Here is a 24,774-nt window from a genome sequence, read left to right on the forward strand (position 1 = left end):
ACATCATTTCTTGATGCTTTCAGGAGCGGTGGAGGACCAAAGCAACTTATTCCCCCCCACTTTGCAGGCTACCCCTAATTACCTCCTTGCACACTCTATACATCACTCATGCACAGGACAAATTGGCTTGATCCCTCTCCCAATGCAGCCCGTAGTAAAACTCCAGTGACTTTACTGAGAACACAATCAGGCCTTTACATCCCTTGTTATCAAAACATATTTAATGGTGAAGGAAGCTGTGAGAAAAATATTCCGTCAGCTAAAGCTTTCAGTGGGGATTGGTATTAAATAGTAACCCTAAGTCATCACTGTCAGAGGCAACTGTCCTCCAAGCTTGCTCAGTTTTAGAAGAGTGAAGAAACTTTTAAAACCAATCTGTTAGGTTTTACTGCAGCGATATCCTTGACCACAGGTAATGACCAACAATAAGCTAATTCTAAGAAAGTTTAAAAAAAAAAGAAAAGAGTTTTTATTACTTTTAAATGAGTGTTTGAAGCATCATTTTGGTTCACCTGATTAATGTTTGCAGCAAACTCAGCAACTGGAGTTGTAATGTTTCTGCAAGCTCCCCTACAGCAAAGCTTAGCTATTAATTCAGTGGCATATGTCAGCTCAGCAGAGCAAGGTCACTCTTCTCCTTCAAGGGGAACCTTTTTAGAAATAATAAAACTGACAGAAAGTTCTTTTTTGCATGCTTTATGTCACCCGAGGTTGAGTGCTGCAGTTAATATCATAGAGCTTATAAACATTCCCATCTCAGACAGCCTCTAACGCCACCAGAATTTTTGAACCTAAACTTTTTTTAAAAAAAGTAAGAGAGTGACAGTTTTACGTGGGGCAAATATACAATATGTGATCCTAAATGAGTAAAGAATGAGTAAATCTTTTCTTAGGATCTTTGGAGGAGAAATTTTGGAAGCCACTAGCATAGTGCTGATGTTGCAGTTTGCATTTTTCAGACTGGTGCTTGGAAAGAAAAATGTAGGATTAAGGGCTTTGTCTATTTGAATCCAGGGATCTTTCTACCTTTGGGTACAAGGTGGGGAAATTTATTTCAGATATTATTGGATCTCTGTTTCTAGTTCACTGCTGGCTGTTAAAGCAGATTGTAAGTCTATAAAGGTACTTAATGTATAGGAGAATACCAAGTTAATTGATTTGTTAATAGTATTGTTTTGAAATTTATGCATTAATGGAGACTTGTTAGTAGTCTGTTATGACAAATAATTATAATTAGAACCTGTTTATTGAGATACAAAAAGTAACTGTAAAGCATAATCAAACAAAAGACTTTAGTCACTGCTAATGAAGGGCCCAATCCTGCAAAGAATGTTACACGGTCAGACCCCAGGGCTTGGATGGAGCTCATTTAAAGATCAGAGCCTAAAACAACTGAAGGATAAGATACATTGAAATATATCCAACCAACAAGCCAAATTGGTCCTTTGATTATATCCACTCAAACCTACTGAGTACAATTTTATTAATAAATCTTTAGCAACATTAGCTGAAACCACTTTTATGGGTTTGAGGGCAGAATTTGGACCAATATTTATTATCAGTCACTGTTAAGGTTAGAGTTATCGCAAATCTATATGGCAATCGATTTTCATTATTTTACCTATGAAAATGATGAAACAAACCAAAAAAAAAAAAAGACTACACTTTGCTACTGAAGGCTAGTATTTGACTACTGTATAGTGCAGGCCAGATTATGTTTCATTGTAATGGCATAGGGTTCAGTGATACACTAATTGTATGTGGTACATGTATGCACGTGATAACATGCTTTGGACTTTGAAAACTGATCATTGGGAACTGGAGTTCATACACTACATGTTAGGCTTTGGATCATTAAGTAGGCTCAGAAAGAACATCCAGCTAATAGCATCCTAGTAATTTAGCACTGCCTAGGAACATTTCTTGGCATGAAAGATGCAATAGGTTTGATTCTGGGCAGCTTGTAATAAACTAAGTACTACAGCTGCAGTCTCATGAGAAAGTCTAGTCTAATTGAATTAGTTACACCATCCTGATTCTTTCCAGTAGTTTTTACACCAGAACTGCACAGATACACACAGGAGCTCTCTTGGGTAATGGGTGGAGCCAAAGGTATGGGTCTAGTAACCATACACACCCCTGTTCAGTCTCTCACCTCTGCTGCAGTCACTCAAAGGGGTCTTGTAAGCCTTGAACTGATGATCCTGTCACTGCTGCTCAGGGAATTTGGGGAGTAACATGAGGGCAGAAAGGATCTTATTTGTCTGTATGTGAAAATGAGCAGAGAAGCTACAAAAGCACTTGCTGTGCAACCTGCAGAGAAACAATGCCCCTCTGAGAAAGCTCTCACATGCCACAGACACTGCAAAGTTCCCTAAAGCATGTGTTAGTGCAGCACTCAGGTATTCGCCTGGCAAGACCCTTGCACACTATTGCCACGCACTGACTGGGTGTGGAGGGACACTGATTTATTAACCAATAATTTGCTTAGCTGCATTGCCTCTTTTTCTCCTCATTCACATCTGCTGTCTGCACAAGTCTTATGTGACTTTCATATGCTGCATCCATGGTCCTCCAATATTGCACATGGTCTGTGTGACAGGCAATAATCTTGTACAAAAGAAGTAATTACAGAGATGAGAGCTTGAAGAAGAACTTGTCTCACTAGGGGATGTCAGCAAAGTCCAGCTTTGCACTTGTGATTAGAGCCCCCCTCGTGGTTCCTCTGGTTTAGATTAGCCACTTACACCAGCTTTACCCAGGCTCTGAGTCACTCAGTTCAGTATAGATTTCTGTTAACTGTGCCTCTTTTTGGCTCTCAGCCACACCCCTTTTTACCTTACACCTCATCTCTCAGAACCAGCCAGCAACTCTCTTTTGCAAAATGAAACAGCTTAGCAGTGCAGATTGGGTGCAATTCAGGAGTGATAAAGCTGAACACCCACTTTCCACAGGTGCAGCTGGCTACATATGGTGCAACGCAGCAGGGAGTTGACCCAGCGAGTTCCTTCAGCTCTCTCAACCACCCTGTCATCTCAGCTTCGCACATTTATTTTTTGTTGTTGTGCTGTTGCTAAGTGAAGTTGATTTCTTCATCTCACTACCCAGGATAACTGTCTGTGACAAATCTCTGTCTCAAACATAATGAGAAGAGAACAGTCTCTTGTTTGTAGTTTTCCCTTCGTTTAACCATGACCATTCTGTTGGGTGGCACTCCTACAATAATATTTCAGGTTCAGGAAAGCAAAAGAAGTCCTCAAAAAAAAAAAATCCAACATAGTATTCCATGCTCTAGGATCGTCTCACCCTACCATTGAGTATTCCAAAGCATTAATCCTGGAACACCTTTTAAATGAGATCAGCAAGACCCAATAGAGGGAATTTCTGCTTCCTTCCGCACCAGATAGGTGACCAGGCCATCCAGTCAGCTCATGAAGCTGTAAGTGAGACCAGTACAGGATGGGAGAGTGGGACTGCCTCGTTGTTCTCATGAAGTTGAGAATATGACTCAGGCATGAATGAAGAGAATAGGTGGTGGATTGCTTGGCTTCTCCATAAAGGTGATATGATGCTGTACGGCATCAGGAGGTCCCTCCATATTTCTTCTTCAGTGTAGAATTAGGGCTGGCCTGTCTGCACCATGCTGGGTGTGGCACACCCCCCAGCAGTGGAGAGTCACTGCTAGAGGAGAGGAGCAGGCTCTGACTCAACACCCCATCCTAAAGAGCTGTTCCACCTGTTAGGAGTGGTGTTTAATCAGAAGATGGCAAATGATCTTTTAAAAAAATATATTTTGTTTCAATTCAAATGTGAATGATGTGCGAAGGCCAGGGGCCAGCCCTTCTTATAGTCAAATTATATTGTATTCAACCACCCTTTCCTTTTTCTCCCCATCCACAGAACAAACCAAGGAAAAATGCAGAGTAACAAAAGCTACAGAATTGGCAGGATGGGGTATATTATGTATAATAATATAAGCAGCTAGAGCAGCAGCGTTGGTGACAGCAGAAGCTTTAAATCTCCAGCATTTTTGCTAGACTCTGAACTTTAGTGATCAATCTCAGGAGGAGGAAGAATAATAATAATGCTTCTAGAAGGGAAGAAGAGATGAAGAAAGAGAAAAGGTAAATGAAATGGGAAATATTCCAGGTTGCCCCTCTGAGAGACAATCTGGCATCTGGTGATAAACCTTCCACCTCTTACAACACGCCCCACCATCCCCATATATTTCTATAGCCTTCATTCATTTTTGTACTACTGATTGTTTTTGCTGTGTTGTTGATACAACCTTGAGAATGCACGTCAGCTCATCTATGTCTTGGTCCACAGCAAAAATGCTGATGTTGCCAGTTTGATAAAAACAATAATACTGCTATTAGTAGCCAAAGCAGCCCCGATGTCCCTTCTTCCTCTTCCTCGCTCCGCTTTCAAAAACCACAGTTAAGGAGATGATGTGAGGACAGAGTGACCAGAACCACTGGTACCACCTGTCATTCCAGCCCAAACAATCTGTCACAGGCCCAGGAGTGGGTTTCATACCACTTGAGTCAATTATGTAGGAGAATTAACACTATTAGTCACATGGAGACTCTCTCCCTAGTCCATGGGGATTCAGACCCCAAAATGAAGTCTCTTAATTAGCTCACTTCTAGCTAGGAAATGCAAACGATAACATCTTGTGTGCTAGCAAACTCTGCACAGCTGAATATGGATTGATGCAGTTACACTACTTATCGCACACTAGTTTCTCTTCTTGACTTGAAGAGGGCAGATCCAATGCAGAGAGACAATGCACAGCATAGTCATGAAACATTTTTATCAGCTCCTGATGCCAAATCAGTACGTACAATAACGGATGGTGTCTTTAGCTAATACATTCATACTATTCCATCCTTGCTTAAACTTGGCCATCAATTACTTCAGATCTGATAACTGAACTATGAATATTCTGACACAGATTACTGGCAGAGTGTTGTCATATACGACAAACTGTAAACCACATCATCTGCTTCCCCAAAACAGACAATCCTTTTCCAAGTAATTACTTTCCAGGTATCAGACACCTTATTCACATTTGTTTCAGAGGTATTTGGCGTTACCTGAAAATACAATATTGCAATTAGTCAAATGCTCTATACAATTAATGAAAGAAAAACAGATATTGGGGCAGATCTTTAGCTGGTGTAAATCCATGGACTTCAGTAAAGCTAGCCCTTTTACATCAGCTGAGTATCTGCCCCGCCCTGTGCTTATGAGTGTGTGCACATGTGTATGTTTGATGGAGAACCCAGTTTTCAAATATGGCCCCTTTAGAGCATCCAGGCATGTGACATGGACATTCTGACTGGAGCATCCACATGGGAATGTTGGACATACCAGCGCCTTATTATCTCATCATAGGATCAGAGTAACTCCTGGAGTCTTACCCTGTGGGGAGAGAATAGTACCTCAGGGTTTCAAAGCCCATCTTGCTCCTGGACAAACATCATGGAAAACAACTTGCTAAATATTCCTCCGATGAAAGACAAAAAAAAAATGCTCTGTGGGCTGTGAAGAAAGGTACTTATACCAATGCCCGACAAAAATTAGAGCTAAAAGAAGTAAGGCTTTGGCTGTGGAGCCTTCCATGCAAGCAAGAAAAAAAAATCACCAATGGTTCCCTCTAACCTTGTTCTAGATTTTATAAAGCCTGAGGGAAACAAGAAATATTCCTCTGAAATGTCATCTGGAATCTTCTGTATACACATTTATGTATTTGGTTATTTCTAGTATACTTTTTACATGAGCCTTTTTTGATAAGGCCCACTGTAAGCCAAATCCTTAAAATTACATCCCAGATGTCCTCTCTTTCTGGTAACTTTACAGAGTTCAAATGTATTTTGACAAACAGTCTTTCCACAAGAGGCAACACAGTAAAGACCTTTAATGACAGAACTGTGTGTCCCTTTTGCCTATGAGCATAAATTTGAATAGCAGGTAGTACTTCTCATCAGTTCATCACCCCTCATCACTGTTAGAATGAAATGCAAATGAAAACGAACACCACTTCAGTCATGGTTGTGAAAATTAGCATCTGTGACATGAGCAGGGGCTCATTTATGCACTCAACATTTTGAAAAAAAAAACCATATAAAAACTTGCTATTTCCACAACCATATCAGGCTATACCTTTGAACCAACATTAAAAAGCTGAATTTCTACTACTCAAGGATAAACCCTAGTTAATATTCATTAACTCTGAACAATCTCTACACTGCAGACCTTAGTCTACAGAAGTTCTAATTATGACTTGAATTATTCTGGGCGCTAATGCTTATTGCACCTTTATTTTGTATTTTCTTTTCTCTCATCAGTATTCCCCTTACGGAGTGCTGCTCAAACCCCCATACGAGAAAAAAGCAGCACTGGGAAGCTTGCTTAATATCTGCCCACGCTACAGACATGATCGTGCAAACACTTATGCAAATGAATATTTCACCTTCTAAGGGACTAGTCATGTGAGTAATGAGTCCACTCCTGTGGGCAAACTTATTTATGTAAGTGTTTGCAGCATCTCTCTCTACGTCAAGAACACATATAAAGGGTAAAATCCTGGTCCCACTGAAATCTCTGGCATTGACTACACCGGGGGCCAGGATTTCAAGAAAAATTTATAAGAAGGGAAACTATTGGTGTGATACAGTGCTAGAGTACAATAGCTTTACAGTGAAATATTTTAGCTCAGATCAGATTGGCCATGTTATTTCATATGTACCTTTTGAGCTCTGAAAATTAATAATATCAGTGTATCCTGCAAACAAGCTCATAAGGACTTTATTAAGCAGTTTGAACAAATAGGGAAAATATATTCATGATTCTGTACGGTCTCACACTTTATATAGGTGGAGGTTCAAGCACCACATAGGTGAAGCATATTTGAAAACAGAATGAAACAACAAAATGTCTTCTAGCTTTAACATAAAGCTAGATCAGCTATAATCCTAAATAAATATAGAAGACAAAACTTGCTTCAACCAAGTCCAAAAGGGTATAAGGTAAGGCTTGCTTCAGATTGGAGTGGAAGCAAGAGGAATCCCTTCATTCTCTACCTAACTGTATAAATTTCAGAGGCAGAAACAAGAGATAGACTAGTTATGGTCCACAGTTCTGTGCACTTTACAAGCTATATTACTGTACAGAATAGACACTATCTTCCCCTTGTGCTGTCATGTACACCTGGGCAAAGCAAGTACAGAGTGGATGTAAAACACTGCCTAATAACAGTACTAGCATTTTACGCTCATGTTGCACAAGTTTGTGAGACTGCACAAGGTGCATGGCATTGGAATGTCAGGTCCTGTAGAAGCATTCTGATGAAATTATCCTTCCTTCCCCTGCACCAGAATAGCAGACACTGCTGACGTCTGACTAGTTGCATGTGAATAGCCCCTTTGCTAGGTTTGGCAGAGAGTGGGTCTGTGGATGGGGAGGGGAGGGAATCAGAATGATGATTCTAAATGACTGAAAGATCACTTCAGAGCACAGACAGTTGGTGCCTACTAAGATTATAGCAGAGTTTGAAGGAAGTGATCAAAAGCTCACTGAGGTCAGTGGAAAGACTCCTGTTGACTTCAGGGTCCAGGCTCTAAACAAAGCCCTTTGTGATACCACGCACAATCTCCTTGTCTGGGGACAGGCACAGGGGTTGCTGGTAGGAAAATTTACATAAACCTGTAACTGTGTCACTGAAACACATTCTGTAAAGAGCATCCACTCACCTCCCTACTAGCTGCCCTAAAAATAACCTCTTTGGTGGCAGTAGCTGAAACTTGTGTGGAGAGGAGACAGAGCTGTCTCTACAACTAGCCTATGAAGTTTACTCTCGGAGAGATCAGTTTGACCACAGAGCTCAGATCTTTCAAAGCTAAATGCAAAGCACCATTTTTCTTTGCCTTAACCTGCCCGCAATGTGACATTTTAGAACAACAGCAACACAAAATAAACAAAGTCCAGTCCCCACTGACTAGAAGGGGGGGTAAGAGAAGGAGTAGTGAGAGAAATGTATCTTGACAGATGCACTTATAATTATGGACTCAGATACCATCGTGATAGGAAACCATGTAAGAACCTAGACAGAAAGAAATTAGATATGTGTGGGCATGCAAAAAAAGATAACGAACCCCACAACTGTAGGGTCCTTCTACATTCTGTTCTGTATTCTGCAATATTCTGAAATTTTTTAAACTTTCAGTTTTTAAAGCAGAAAATAATAACTTTCTGGGCCAGGTCCTCAGCTAATGTATAATGGTGTAGCTCCAGGAAGTAAATGCAGCTATACTGATATGCATTAGCTGAGGATCTGGCCTTTCCTCTTACCTCTTAGAGACCACCCTCACAATGTAACCTGATATTCTATTGACCTGCTAAGCAGACTTGCAGAAAACTGTCACAGAACACAGAAGAGGGAGAAGAGGTTTTCCTTAAACTTTCAAAGAAAACATTCAGCTTTGGGATCAGACCAGATACAAGATGTGATATGAGTCAAAACATGACTGTTCATTCACATTACATAGAATATATAGATTGGGTGTATTATGTATACGCACACACATACACACACCGTGCTTGCTATTGACTGTAGGAAAGTAATTACTGTTGCTTCAGTACTACAGGCATCCCCTCTATATAACCCAGAGAATAGCTACCCTAAAAGTGCATTTTCATAGTGAACACTTATCCACACACCCACCCTGATGTACATCTCACTATAAGTTGGGGGCCAGCTGCCAGAGTCTCTATGGAGCACTTGCTTGGCCAACCTATATGAGCCAAGCGCAGAGGCAGCTGACTGTTTAGAGAAGGCTTTCCACCCCCATCCTCACATGATTTCCCTTCACCAATCTAAGTCTATACCATAGATTAGACATTCTTCATGGACCTCACATGCATGATACATTTATATTAAAATAAAGATTTGAATGTGATGGAAATTTTGTAAATTAATGTGCAAAAGTAAAATGATGACAAACGTGACTGGCCGTAATGTGCATAAACGGATATAGACTGCTGACTGGGTAAAGCATGGTAACCAGGAAGATATCGAGGGAAATCCATTATGAAATTTTGTAAATGTTGTCATAAGCCATTGACTTGCGTCCTGTACATTTCCCAACCACTCACTGAATAAATTAGGTAACTGTCTTGCTTAGCGAGAACAAGTTACAAAATGCACGATGACAAACAATGGTTTAGCGTTAGTATGTTCTTTTTCCATTCTTAATACTATGATCCTCAGATGCTCAGCAAAATGCTCCCATTGAGAGACATTCACACAATGGGGCCTAATTCTTCTCTGCCTTGCAGCTGGTGTAATCAGTGTCCAAAGTGAGTGTAAGATGAGTGAAATGCATCCAGAGCAGAGTGCCAATGTGAAGAGAAAAGGATACAGACTGATTTACTCAGAACAAGCAAGCTGTTTTCAGGCCGAAGTTCTAGAACTACATAGTATCACAGAAGAAGTGATACATACGAACAGTATGATTATACTAGGTGTTACTGAGTTTCTGATATAAATGACAATGTAAAAATCATTTGATTTGGAGAATAAAATGAAATTAAAGGTATGGGCTCTTCATTCTCATTAAAGTGACTTGAGGCTACAGCTCCTTGTTTGCTTGTTCACTGTTTATTTATTTGTATAGCAGCATAGGTGTTCATGGAACTCTTTAGCAGAATAGGTCAACTGAAACAGGGAACATGGGTATTTGTTTAATTTATTATTATATTTATATTGATCACTAAGAGCCATTGTTCAGTGGTCACCTATCCACATTTTAATTTGGGCCGGATTCTGCCATCCTTTGCCATGTGGAATCCATGAGTAACTCCAATGAAATCAATGGGATTATTTGTTCAGAAAGTTACCATTCCACAGGAATGAAGGGGGTCGTGTTTGGCCCTTAATGAATATATCTGAGAAGAAAACCAAAACCATTCATAAATGAGAAGGAACTGATTCTCTTATGCTCGTTTCTTAGTTTTAGTCATGTGCCATTTATTTAAACTAGCTGATCATTATTTTAATTTACTGCCTATAAAATGCATCACAATAATTTAACAGCATAAAATATATAACTATAAAAACAAAATGTGAATCAGGAAGGGCTTGATCCAGAGCTCATTGAAATCCATGGAAAGACTCTCCTTTACCTCAATGGTCCATAAATCAGACCGTAGAACTGGGGGTGTTTCACAGAAAGGTCAACAATGGTTAAAACAGAAAATTCTTCTGATGAGCAAGTATCTTCAATGATCTTTTAGGACTGAGAGTTACAAGCTGAGCCATATTCATAGCATGGGGAGTTAGTTCTACCTGCTAGCAGGCACCCTACTGAGAGCAGTGAGATGTTGGCCTGGGCTTGCAGTAGGGTGACCAGATGTCCTGATTTTATAGGGACAGTCCTGATATTCGGGGCTTTGTCTTATATAGGCGCCTATTACCCTCCACCCCGCCCCGATTTTTCACACTTGCTATCAGGTCACCCTGGCTCGCAGGGGCCCTTTGCTAAAATTCTGGCCCCACCAAATTGAAGTAAAGGGTAGATATTTCAGATTTTGTCTCATGTTTCATATCTGGCAGTGATAACTTACTCCAGGGGCTCAGGAAAGTATTTCTGAAGGCATTTGATTTTTTGGGAAGGGCCAGGGTGCACCCAATGGTAGGAACTGAAGCTCAGTTTCTAGATCAGGACATTCCCATACATCCTACAAGTGCCTTTAATCTCCCTCCTCCAACTTCAGATTGCAGAAGTTGAACAATGTCGCATACTATCATTGACTTTGCATATTTTTTCAGTCTGAAAGTATAAACATTTCCAGCAAAGTGCAGCCGACTAAAAGATTGTTTGCCAAGCGCTCTCTCCTTCTTTAGTATTATGAAACAGAAATTGTGTTTAAATGGGAAAAAATAATACATCTGCTAATCCTTCACCCCTCATCACTGTTGGCACACACTTCCCTGCTACATCCCTGGTTTATCACAGGCTGAAGAGGAGACTTATGTGGGAGCTATTGTCAAAACAGCAGCAACACAGCAGTAGGCAAACAACACTAGGCAAACACTAGCAGGACTCTTCTGAGCAGACACCTCCAAATTTTGCTTTGTCCCTTTACAGTGTGAATGGCAGTTCCATAATGAAGATTCTGTAAACTGAAGACACTAAACTGAATGTATACAAACAGAGCCAGGAGATTATAGTAATGAAGCACAGGTCAGTGTATTAGGAGCTCCTGAGACACTATCAGAGTTATTTAATATCAGATTTTCCTGTTCAACCTTTTCACAGATGCTACAAAGCCTGTACATTGCATATGATTTTTTTAAGTGAATGACTGATGCTCAACCCTTTCAAGCATCCAAAAATACCTGCTCTGCAAACTGTTAAGTATCTCTTTTACTATATAACATTCTCTTACCTTTGGTTTTTGACATTTCTCCTTATCTGACACATTGGAAGTTTTTCTCTTCAACATTTTAAAATTCAGATGTATCCAAATTAGGAGCAGTTGTCTGACTTTACCCAAACTAAATGCAAGAGTGCAGGATATAGAGAATACACATCAGATGAATGGTACTTCCTTATTCTAGTCAGGATGTGACTTCACTCCTTTTTAGACTTGTGGGGTGAGGGAGGGGGCGAAGGGGGGGAAAGAAACACCAACCATCAAGATAGCTCCAGCCAAAGGAATGAACACATGCCTGGGAACGAAGAACTCCTGAGTTCTCTTCCAACCACTATCACCATTAGATTTTAATAATAATGAAGAGAGCCTGCCTCTCCCAGTCTTCCCACCCATACTTGTGGCATTGCTGCTTGTATCATTCCTATACAAGCAGACCCAGAGTAGAGTAGGAATCACTGCTGCTCTGAAGCTGAGGTGACATTTTCCCCCAACAGATTTGAAAAGCGACATGATGTGTGGCCCAGCTGTTCTCCTAGCTCCCCCATTGCCTCTTGGCCACGTGGAACTGGTCTCCATCTCAGTGGCTGCAGAGAGAAGAGAGACAGCTACATGGGGGTTTGGAGGGAAGGAAGAGGAGGAGAAACCCCCACAGCTACCTTTGCCTTTTGCGTGGGGAAACCTCTCAACCTTTCTCCACAGGATTTGGACTTCCTAAGGCAGCACTTTCAAGTCCCTTGTTCAGAAGCGCCATCACAGATACTATGAGGAAAGGAAGAGATGGGACAAACAAATCTGACAATAGACTAAAAGAAAGAAAATAAAAAGTTCAGGAGAGAGTGACATGAGGAGTGGGAACCAATGCTGCCTTTTAAAGCCCTTTAAAATCAGCTAAGATGCTTAAAGAAGAAAAGAACCACAGGGTATCCAAACCAACATCTCATTTTATGTTTCCATTTTAACATAATTTGCCAAGGAGACAGAGTAAAGCAGCAGAAATCTCCTGGCTCCAGCATCTCGGGGATTAACTGACTGGACTGAGAATTACTGCCCAACAAAACTTGAACCCATGCAAAACTCTGCTGACTTCCTGTTGAAAGTTGTAAGAGAATCCAGCCGTTTTGAACAAAAACCTCTCTTTTGGACCACACATCCCTTCAACAGAATCTCAACATGAAGCTTTTTGGTATACATGGATACGCATGGATTTTTTGAAACTTAATTGTAGAGCTAGTCAAAAAACAGAATGGAATTTTTATTAAAATGTAGCAAAATTTTTGATAATGAAATTAGTCAAAATTACAAATTTTGAACATTTTCAACTAACCCTATTTAATTACTTGGTTGGGTTTTGTTTTAATAACAAACTGAAGATAGCTGGTCACATCAAACATCTTCTGGGTCAAATAAAACCTCACAAATCTTGCGAATCCATAAGCAATGCAGAGAGCTTAAAAAAAAAGACACTGCTTTGTTCTTATTTGTTATCCTTTTACAGCTGGGTTTGAATGAACCTGAAACTTAAAACAAATTAAAAGGCAAGAAACCATGTGAACTGAAACCAAGGAGAACGTTTGTTAAAACCCAGCAAGAGATGCACAGCTTTCATATCAAGGGCTGCCTTTCCCTTATTCCTGTAAAAGCACTTCTAATGTTTCTGATGCATGAATGAGGAGAGGAATTAGATGAGGGTGGTTACTATATTTGTTCAAATGTCCTCTTTCTTACTGTTTAAGAATCAATATAAGACAGCTCAGATATCAATTTTCAGATGAGTTACCATTTAATTTTGTTATAAATTGCAAATTGTATATAATATGCAAATTTTAGGAGGCAATGTTAAGTTTGGGTGGCTGGTATATTGGATGGGTTAATAACATATGATGAAAGATTCTAGTGAAATGGGGAAACTAAATGGATGCCTGACGTGTTCTTTTCCAGGCAGGTTTTCTTAACAAGGTACAGAATTTCTTTTAAGACAATGCAATATCATTCTTGGGTGTTAGCTGGACTCCAGTGAAATACATGTTCAAGCTTAACAAAATACTTTCGTTTACAAATTTTAAATTCAGAGTTACCCACTTAAAAGATAGGAGACAAATTCAGCGCTGGTTTGTTTGGTGTCAACAATAAAGGACTCCAAGGGGTAAATTTCCCATCTTCATACATCTGATAACAACACCCAAAAAGTCCATTTAGTTTAAACCATATTACCATAAGTATTGAACTTACCCTGGTAATTCAATAATTACATTAGTACATGTTTGTAGTAATTAAACCTATTTTTCTTTATAAATGTATTATTGCATTGTATTGCATTTCTCTTTAATCTTTTAAACTGTATGCAAACTTTAGGAGGAAATCATACTGCACTGATCATTAGAATGTGATTCTGTCCACCATTAAAATCTTCATGATGAATAAATGGGAACTTGTCTGAACAATAATATGAGCTTCCTTTTTATAGCATATCACTTGTTAAACTGTAAGAAAGAAGGCATTTCAAGAAATATAGTACCCACCCATATCTATTTCTTCTCCTCATTCACAGACCAGAAAAATTATAACAGCTTGAAGGCTGACCTAATTATCTTCTTGGCCTTGAAAGGTTGATACAAATGCTAGTTTTAGAAACTGCCAAAGGAGGAAGAAAATCCAACAAAGGTAACATTAAATACACTTAATTTAGTAAACCAGGACATTTAAAAGAGGTTCCATTTGAAATTAAAAACAACAGGTGGGGAAATAATAGCATTCTTCATGATTTATAGAAGTGGTCCTCAAACTTTTGTACTGGTGACCCATTTCACATAGCAAGCCTCTGAGTGCGACCCCCCCCCCTTATAAATTAAAAACACTTTTTAATATATTTAACACCATTATAAATGCTGGAAGCAAAGCAGGGTTTTGAGTGGAGGCTGACAGCTCACAACCCCCCATGTAATAACCTTGCAACCCCTTGAGGGGTCCCAACCCCCAGTTTTCAGAGTAGCAGCTGTGTTAGTCTGTATCTGCAAAAAGAACAGGAGTACTTGTGGCACCTTAGAAACTAACAAATTTATTAGAGCATAAGCTTTCGTGGACTACAGCCCACTTCTTCGGATGCATATAGAGTGGAATAAATATTGAGGAGCTATATATACACACATACAGAGAGCATGAACAGGTGGGAGTTGTCTTACCAACTCTGAGAAGCCAATCAAGTAAGAGAAAAAAAACTTTTGAAGCGATAATCAAGATAGCCCAGTACAGACAGTTTGATAAGAAGTGTGAGAATACTTACAAGGGGAGATAGATTCAATGTTTGTAATGGCTCAGCCATTCCCAGTCCTTATTCAATCCTAAGTTGATTGCGTCTACTTTGCATATCAATTCCAGCTCAGCAGTCTCTCGTTGGAGTCTGTTTTTGAAGTTTTTCTGTTGTAATATAGCCACCCGCAGGTCTGACATTGAATGACCAGACAGGTTAAAGTGTTCTCCCACTGGTTTTTGAGTATTATGATTCCTGATGTCAGATTTGTGTCCATTAACCCTGATTTATAGCCTTTTAATTTCAAACAGGTATTCAAAGGAAGGTTGGCTGTCCCAAACATTATTCTCATACCTATGTTATAGATATGATTAGAAGAGTTGAAAACCCTGTCTACTCAATGATACATTAAGAAGTGTCTTATCCCATACAAAATATATTATAACTTGTGAAGCGGTTTAGTGAATTCTATAGGAGCTGTGACTACTCAGACTCTTTAAAAAAATCAGACCCTTAATATCTCAGATTAGGCATCCAAAATAAGTGGACACATTTGAAAATGTTGGTCTTTATATGCAGTCTATTGACTGACATACCTATTCTTAACAACAGGAAGTAATGAGAAAGCTATTTCACTTGCTTAAGTCAGAGTCAAAATAGAGTGCCCCTCTGTTGCACTCACACTATGCAAAATCCCGTGAAGAGATTTCTGGTCTCAGTGGGAAGGGCTGAAATGCCATCAGTTTCATCCTTTGTCAGTGGAGTGACATTGGCATGCAACATGGTAGAGAAAAGACCCAAATCCTCTACTGAATCTCAGGTTAGGGGCCCAATGCAAATAGTAGGTGCTACCCAGGAGAGCAGGACAAACACGGATTCCTGACCCAGGGAGCACTGCCTTGGCATGCTCCCAACCTCTGCTATACTAAGCAGGGAGTAAAGTATCAAGATTCTATGTCAAACTTTGACCCCCCCCCCCGTGGTAGCCCCATGCACTAGATGGCCAGGTCAGCCACTCTTATGCAACATCAGTTTAGAACCAACACCGGTTAAAGAAAAGATATTCTATAGAATATGATGAGGGAATGATTCTCAAAGAGAACAGATGTAGGATGTTCCACAGATACCATTTTTTACAGCTTTGAACTGCAAAGACCAGATTTGTTCTCTTTTTTTTTCCTGTTTCTTTGAGTCTATGCCTTCCTGCTGGGAAAACTCCAAGTCAATGAGATGTGGGTTTGTGTTTTGAAATGTATAGCCACAGGTTGATCCAACTTCTCAGTAATGATTCCACAATTGCGATTTCGGAAAGATTAATGTACCTCACTGGTGGTTTTCCTGTGTGATTATTTGTAATCAGCTCACTGCTTCCTGTGTGTAAGACAGATAACAAATCAATCTGCCAGGGGGATTCTGGTGTGGCTTTAGGTAAACATAGGTACAGCAGAGACCTGCTAAGTATAGATGTACTTTTAAAAGCTAGAGTGCAAATGTTCATGTCTAGGACATCTTAGTAGATTACATTAGTGAATTCTGGGATTACTAATCAGCTACAGGAATTTTTCATATAGGTAAATTGCATGATTATACAAGAGTTGGTTTATAATTGTACAAGCTATTGCACAGGTTGTCAGAAATGTCTTTACAAATATATTGAAAGAATGAGGACCCAAGGCGCTGATACACTGCATGTATTCTCAGTAGGAAAGCCACAGAACAATGATAATATTTTAAATAGAAGTAAAAAATGTTCAGATACTCACTGTTAATCTAATACACAAGACATAGCATGTTTCATTCTGTAGCTTGAAAAGCAGCTTAATGCACAAGCACTAGCAGTGCAGTTGGGGATTTTTCCAGGTATCTACATCATGTTGCTTGCCTGCCTATCTCTGATTAAAATCAAGATCAACAAAAGTAAATTCTGATTAACTCTAATGCACAGCCTGCTGTCAGGAAACTCTTTGTAGTTTGAGCCATCTTTTACCAGTAAACATCTCATGCTGAATTTCTTCACTGATGTCAGAATGACAAGTTGCCATACTGTCATATCATTAGAACTGCTGTTTAAATGCTAACATGAAAAAGAATAACTGGAGTAAACTCTCCGTAGTCTCTTGCAGAGCTTTAATGTCATTTGGCCTAGATGGAAGATGGTATTTCTTCTTTCTCCTCACATGCAGTTTCAGGTGGGTGGGATTCAAAATTTGGACAGTCACTCTTGAATCATGTTAACATTGCAGACCCAGTTAACTTCATCAAGAGTATAACAGGGGCCAGAATGTCTCTTTGGGCCAGGGGAAATTGGGGAGCAAACATAGGGGTCCTGAAGGGAAATCTTAGGGATAGCCAAACTCAAAGAAGACATTTAGGCTGAGGTTTATGGTTTGTTATTGTTTTTGAGTGAAATCTCTTGAAGGGATGAGTTAGGACACTAACTCAGAATATGGGTGTGTTCTGTTGAGTAAGGGATAGTGACGCAGGCTATTAACACTGCCTCTCCCCTGCATCCCCAACAACCAATCTGGGGATTTTATTTTTGGTTCCAATTTATCTTGATGGGTCCTGATTCCTCTTCCTGTTGCTTAATGCTTACTCACCCCATCCCATCCCTAGACCCTTTCCTTGTTGCACCACTTGTGTGGCTCTGCCCCTCCACACCTGTTCCCACACTCCCTCCTGTATATCCCCTTCTTGCTTTCCCATCCTCCTATCCATGTCTCAGAGGCTGTCCTACGTCCCTCATCCTGCTGATGCCAGGGAAGGAGAGGGCAGAAAACAGGTTTAGAAACCGCTTTCCCACATCTTTAGTGGCTGAACTAAGTGGGGCACAGCTGGAGCAGCTTTTGCAGCCTTGTGTGTGAAGGGAGGAGACATGTCTGCTGTTCCTTTCCTCCAGCCTGTCTGGCTGGTAATCAGCTAAGGGTGGAAAACAAGTGCTTCAGAGCCATAGTCAAGAAAAGTCAGCTGCAAGGCAGGGTCCTTTCACTCAGGAAGCAGCAGGATGTCTTTAAGCCTGTGACCACACAGCAAAATGTAAAGCGCCACATTTGTATGAAGTAGCAAAGCCTTATGTTTTTTTATACACACACACACACACACACACACAAAGAACAGTAAGGTTGCAAAGTCACATATTCAAAAGTTGAGAAATGCCAGAATTAAAGTAGCTTGTGCAACCTTGGTTTGATTCCCTACATGTATGTATTCATACAGTCTTAAAGTACATGATCATGTATTTTTTCCCACAGGACCCCTGCCTCATTCAGGACACAGGGTGGACCTGCTCTGGGTATGAGTCAGAGTTGTGCAGTGAAGGAAATGGTTGTTTGTGGGACCCCTGCCTCATTATGGTAGAAGCTGTATAGCCAATGAGGCAGGAAGCTCTAAAGTACTTATATACCACCCCCTTCCCCGCATCAGTGAAATATATGACTGCCTCAAAATCTATAATGTATTTATTCTCACAATACCCCTGTGAGGAAGGGACTTTGTCTTATATAGGTGCCTATTTCCCCCCTCCCCCACCCCTGGCCCGATTTTTCACACTTGCTATCTGGTCACCCTGGCTCGCAGGGGCCTTTTGCTAAAATTCTGGCCCCACCAAATTGAAGTAAAGGGTAGATATTTCAGATTTTGTCTCATGTTTCATATCTGCCAGTGATAACTTACTCCGGGGGCTGTGAGGAAGGGAAGTGCCATTATATCCCCAGTTTACAGACGGACAGTGGAGGTCTAGAGAAGAAGTGACTTGCCCGAGCCATACAAGAAGTTTGTGGCATAGTTGAGAATTGAGCCCAGGCCTTGCTAGTCCTAGGCTAGTGTACTAACAGCTGATCTGGTGGTTAAAGCACTTGAATACTGCCCTGAATAACTGGATTCTAATCCTGTCTCTGCCAGAGTTTCTATGTGATGCTGGACAACTCACTTGAACCAAAGCCTTCAAGGATGGTCACTAATTGTTTATTCCTTAATTTCTGGGTTTTAATTTGCAAAAGTGCTGAGCATTCTCAGCTGCAACTGAAGTCAATAGGTGCTGTGCTTTGAACATAAAGTGCTATGTAATGCTAAGTACTCTGAAAAAAAAATCTTCCCTAGGTGTCTCAAATTGGGCACCCAAAATTAGTGGATACCGTTGACCTTTTCCACCTGCACAGATCCAGTTGCAAGACTGGAGCCTTAAACTGTAAACATTTTGAGGCAAGGACTGTCTTGTGAGTTTGTAGAGCAGCTAGCAGCATAGTTGGGACTAATGGGTATTACTTCAATATAAATGGTAAATATTCATTTTTCTAGAGGGTTTTCTCAGTATTTTACGTTCTATTGAGGATATTTAATAAAATGAAAAAAAAAAGCATTAAAACCACTCATGAAAACCTAAATATAAGAACCAATAAATGCTTAAAACAAAGCATAGCACATGATCTTAAATGATCTTAACCGTCCCCATTCACTGGCTGTCATTACTTCTTGTTGTGTAAAATTGAACTTAATTTGTAAGTAGAGCTGAACAAGAAGTTGCAACATTTTCTGATTAATTTGGTTTTCTCTTCTTCTCATGAAATGTATGCAATCAGATTATTTCCTCAACCTCAACAGTATTCAGTGAATTTTGTCTACACATTTATTTGATCAACTGTTCTCTGAATTTTAGCAGTTTGAGCTACCTTGATTAGTTATGATTGATCAGCTTAATCACAGACTATCGCTTCTGGATGACAGTGCAATTAAACTTCTAATGTGAATATTTGTGTGTGCAAATCTGCAATTTGCTTTACATATGTATCAGAGAAAGCAAATTTGATATTCTCTTTCCTGGCACTGTTTTTCAGTTGATATTTTTCTGTCCCTTTGTAAACCAAATGCAAAGCCAACAGCATTCAATTTACATTAAGAAATTAAACAAAATAAGTTCACCCATTCCTACTAGGAATAAAATTTGTCTGGGCTTAGGAGGTTCTCAGAACAGCAGCCCTTCTTTCACTAGACAATCTTTATGCATATTAATTACAGAATATCCATTAAACTGGTGCCCTTACACTAATGTTCCTGATATTATATCATATATATATATATATATGGAAATATACCTAGCTCATAGAGCTGGAAGGAACCTTGAAAGGTTATTGAGTCCAGCCCCCTACCTTCTACTGATTTTGCCCCTGATCCCTAAGTGGCCCCCTCAAGGATTGAACTCACAACCCTGGGTTTAGAAGGCCAAGACTCAAACCACTGAGCTATCCCTCCCCCTCTTCTCTGGTATCATATTATCTTGGCACTGGAAATCCTCTCTGCACCTGTCACACCATTGCTCAGCATTGATATCACGTGACTTCGCCTCCATTTCTACATTAGTTCTGCAGTTCTGTATTCACAATACAATTTATGAAGCACCTATCCTAAACCATAGGTTTGAGGGCAAAATTTTAAAGCATAAAAATAAATCAGTCCAATAAAGAGAATAACTAGGATCCAATGGGACTTAAAGACATGCTTACAGTTAAACATATGCTTAAATGTAGTCCTGAATAAAGATAGACTTAAACACATACTTAAATGCTTTTCTGAATCAGGGCTTAGGTACTTTACTGAATCAGGGGCAGAATCTTCAGCACTTTGTAGCCCTGAACCTTAAGATCCAACATCACTTGCCACTGACTTTAATAGGCCTTGCGTAACGTCAAGCCATAAGTGTAAAATTTACCCCTATGCAGAGAGACAAGTTGCAGCAGTTAAGCCCTCTGTACAGAGGTGAACTGTATCTAAAGAGACAGGCTGCCATAAGGAGATAAGCCTTAAACGGTGTGGGCTCATTGGTCAAAACTAGGAATTTAATGTGATAGCAAAGCATAGCATCCAAGGATAGCTGTGTAGTTCTTCAGAAGAGCTGCTTCATTTAGCAAAGTCAGAGGAGAGGTGATCTACCATAAAAAGATTGTTCTTCTGAAAAATCTCCCCAAAAGTCAGTAATAAAATACCAGACTGACAACAGAAAATGATCCAGGGAAAGGCAGTATTATAATAGCATACGTATGTAAAATACTAGCCAGACAACATTTAATTTTCTTTTGCGTATGCATCACTGCATCATTTTGACAATTCTAGAAGATGCCAAGGGAAAGTTGTACGTTCCATTGGCAGTACTTTGTCAGCAGCTGCACTTAGTTTAATTAAAATTTGACTCTCAATCATGCTTCATGCAGCAGGTATCAGTCCTTCATCTTTTTTTTTTAATTGCAAATGTTCATAACATTCACAAAGACCAAGCATATGAAATGCTGAATTTCCACATAACACTCCCAACTATTATATTTCCCTTCAAATAGATCCATGACTGCAATTCAGGAATCACTTCCCTGCAATTCAGGAATCACTTCCCTTTCAGGAATCACTGTAGCTCAGGAGAACCAAGTAACTGTGTAGGAAACAAAGCCAGCAGATCTGGTAACAGGCAAACAGGAACTTTCCCTTACAACAAGCTGTCAGTGAAACAATACAACTGACATTAGCAGTTTTATTTTAAAAAATACTTACTGTAAATACAATCTCTTAATTATATTCTATTTTAGCAGCACCAGCAATACAAAATTTCCAAGACACGGTCCTGGAATGTAAAAGAAATGGTCCAATCTCAGTCATTTACACACATATCTGCCATTAAAAAGAATGGATAATGTGTCTAACTCCCTTAGGTGGCTCTGAAAATCTCAGCAAGGTATTTCAAAATACCCAAAACCATAAGGTGAGATTCCCCCTGGTGATGAGGGATGGGCACCATCTCTTCCACATCCCCTAAATCCCACAGTGGGGTTGTGTGAGCAGCGTAACCACAGAGGGAGATGGGCCAATGCAAATGGAGATGTTGCAGCCTGTCTCTTAATGACTATGCGGAAAAGTGGCCAAAAATTACTGTACTGGTGATGTAGAGGGGACTCCTATGAAACCACAGATTTAAACCTGTTGAAAATCTGGCCCTTTTTCCTGTGTAGAGTTTAGCACGTTTTGGGTGCTATTGTAATAAAAATAAGTAATATCCACAGCCTAGAAATATTAGCTACTTCCTGAAATTGGGATAACTACAGTTATCATAATAATACCCAGCTCTTTAGTTATCCAATTTTAAAATGTATATTTCAGAAAAGATCTTCTTAGATTTCCCAATATGACAGTTACACACATGCCAATTAAGAATTCTAAATTTAATCTGGAATTCTTTTTGAAGCAATGGGCAGGCCTGTAGCAATCAAAAGGGATAAGATGTAAAAATACAAAAAACAAAAAAACCCCAAAACAAACCAATTGATGGCCATGTATCTTATGAAAATAGCACACCCAAAAAAACTATAAAAAGCCCACAGTTCTGCTCAGCAGGAAACACTAACTTGTCTGCAGTGATGTAGAAATATTTCTTTTAAATGTCCCCTAGGCTTGAGACAGCCAAAAAGCAGAACTGGAAGCTTTCGACTTCCTAAAATAAATTTTGCAGCACAAGTGCATATTCTTTTCTCTGTTTGTTCATTACTGGATGCCCTGCACCCGCTACAATGACCTGGAGGATAATGATCGGGTCACTAGTCACCATAAGACAGCCAGGGGCCCACATCAGAACTTAACTAATAGGTAACACCTAAAATAACCATGATGATCAGGAACAGTAAGTATGCACTGTTGTAGTGTCAGTCCCAGGATATTACAGAGACAAGAAGAGTGAGGAAATATCTTTTATTGGAACAACTTCTGTTGGTGTTGACAAGCTTTCCAACTTACACAGAGCCCTTATTCAGATCTGGGCCATGTACTTAGGCCTTGTCTACACTGCCACTTTACAGCACTGAAACTTTCTTGTTCAGGGGTGTGACAAAACACACCCTGAGCGATTCAAGTTTCAGTGCTGTAAAGTGGCAGTGTAGACAGTGCACCGAGCCATGCTCCCAGCACTGGTAGCTACTCCCTGCGTGGGGGTGGTTTTTTACAGTGTGGGGAGAGCTCTCTCCCAGTGCTGATGCCATGACTACACAGCCACGTTAAAGCACTGCCGCAGCAGTGCTTTAACCTTGGTAGTGGAGACATACCCTGAGAGTGCCACAGATAAATATAAGATGGAACAAATTGTTTAGCATAAGTAGTTAATACATATTTCAAGGGACCATTCAAGGTGAAGTGACCAATTAACACCTCTCCAGTCACAGGGGGGAAAAGGAGAAAATAAAGCTTGTGGGGATGGGGGGTGGGGCGCTCTGGTGTTTAGTGGGTTACAGATTGTTGTAATAAGCCATAAATCCAATGTCTCTGTTCAGTACATGGTTTTTAGTGTCTAGCAGAGTTATGAATTTAAGCTCCCAGGTTTGTCTTTTGAAAGTGTTGTGCAGCTTTCCTTTGAGGATGAGGACTGAGAAGTCAGATATAGAGTGATCGCTTTGTGAAGTGTTCACCCACAGATGATGTGTTGTCTTTGTCTTTTATCATTTTTCTGTGAGAGTTCATTTGAGAGTGTATTGATTGTCTGGTTTCACCCACATAGTTGTTATTGAGGCATCTAATGCTGTGATAGGTTTGTGTAGGACTCATGGATCTTGAAAGGTGTGTTGTGGGAGACACTGGTGACAGACAGGAGACAATGCCACAATGCAAGTAAAAAACTGGAGGAAGCAGTCAAGAACTTGCTGCAGGGAGGGGAGGAAGCTATGAAAGCCAGGAAGAAGAGCATGATGGCAGCTGAAGTCTGGGAGAGCCAGGCCAAGGTAGTGGCCATGAGCAGGGCTGAGAAGGAAAGCAGGTCAGCAGGGAAACAACTGTGCAACTACAGGCTCAGGAAAGATGCCGGGAAGTGGCCATGGTGACCAGTAGAACTGGTCCTGGGAGAAGAAAGGCCAGAGGTTGCCAGGGGTGCACAGGAGGGAAAGCAGCCTCAAAATTTGGGATACCCAGTCTATAGTATCAGGGGACAATGTATGAAGCTTCCCTTCAAGTTAATCATATAATAAAATAATAACAATATCTATTTCTCATGTAGCACTTTTCATCTGTATATCTCGAAGTATATTACGAAAGAGATAATAATACTTAGCACTTATTTTGTACCTAGCAGCTGTAGATCTCAAAGCACCTTGTGAAAGGGTGGAATAAGTATTATTATTCTCATTTTGCAGATGGGGAAGAATAAGCCACTGTTGTAATAACTGGGATCTAATAAATTTACCCCAATTGTGGGAAAGTGAATAAAAAAACTTTCTAAAAGGGATTATGTGACTTATATAGCAGCTCAATGGCACAGTAGGAAACAGAACTCAAATCTTCTGCATCCCAGGCCACTGTTTTACACAATGGACCACACCATCTTTCACAACAATGTACTTGGTATGTGTGACACTCTGTACTTCAAAGTAGCACCCCGGAACCCCCATAGTCACTACTGGCATACAATGATGATATGTTTTATAGAAAGTATTCCTTATGAGGTATCATTTTAAAAGTGTTGATCTGTTGAATATTAATATTCTGTGGGATTATATGTGCTGTCATTATACACCAGGCTATGAAATATTGCTATATATATATATTACTGAAATACGTTGTGAGATCAGGAACACCCACAAGCCAGCCTTTCAGCTGCATCAAAGGAGTAGCCATCAGTAGCCAGACAGGTGATTAACAGCTCAACACACAATCCACTATCTGTGAAACTTCTCGGAGAAGGCACGTACACCTTGGGGGTGAACTAACCCACGTCACAACAAATATCTTTCCAGAAAGCTTGAAGAAAGCATAAAAGAGAAGTGATAGCATCACTTGGCCTCACTCCTCCCCATCCCTCGCCCCCTCATCTCAACACCCAGAAACACGTCTGGAAGACAAAGAATTTCAACTAGGGAAGTTTGGTCCCAGGCTGGAAAAGAGTTCCAGTCTGTATATTGAGAAACTGTAACCTGCTTGTACCATCTGTCAGGGAGAGAAAAACTGTATAATTTAACTCTTGCTTAGACTAAAAGTTTAGGATTTAGAATGCATGTTTCTATTTTTATTTCCTAAGGTAACTAAGTTTGACCTTTAAGCCTACCACTTATAATCACTTCAAATCTATCTTT

General features: G+C 40.0%; 1 protein-coding gene across 2 annotated transcripts in view; it reads right to left on the reverse strand.

Annotated features, from left to right (window-relative positions):
- Window positions 1–24,774, reverse strand: part of SAMSN1 (SAM domain, SH3 domain and nuclear localization signals 1) — a 55,539-nt gene that overhangs the window by 26,530 nt on the left and 4,235 nt on the right. The window contains exon 1 of one of the 2 annotated variants that reach the window (XM_034792652.1): window positions 11,455–11,587. The exons of the other annotated variant lie outside the window; for it this stretch is intronic. Coding sequence (XP_034648543.1) covers window positions 11,455–11,511 — 57 coding nt within the window. The 5' untranslated portion in view covers window positions 11,512–11,587. Of the gene's footprint in view, window positions 1–11,454; window positions 11,588–24,774 lie in introns of those variants that run through there. 2 annotated transcript variants of the gene reach the window in all.

Source organism: Trachemys scripta, chromosome 1 (assembly GCF_013100865.1).
Source record: "Trachemys scripta elegans isolate TJP31775 chromosome 1, CAS_Tse_1.0, whole genome shotgun sequence".
NCBI classification, from domain to species: domain Eukaryota; kingdom Metazoa; phylum Chordata; order Testudines; family Emydidae; genus Trachemys; species Trachemys scripta.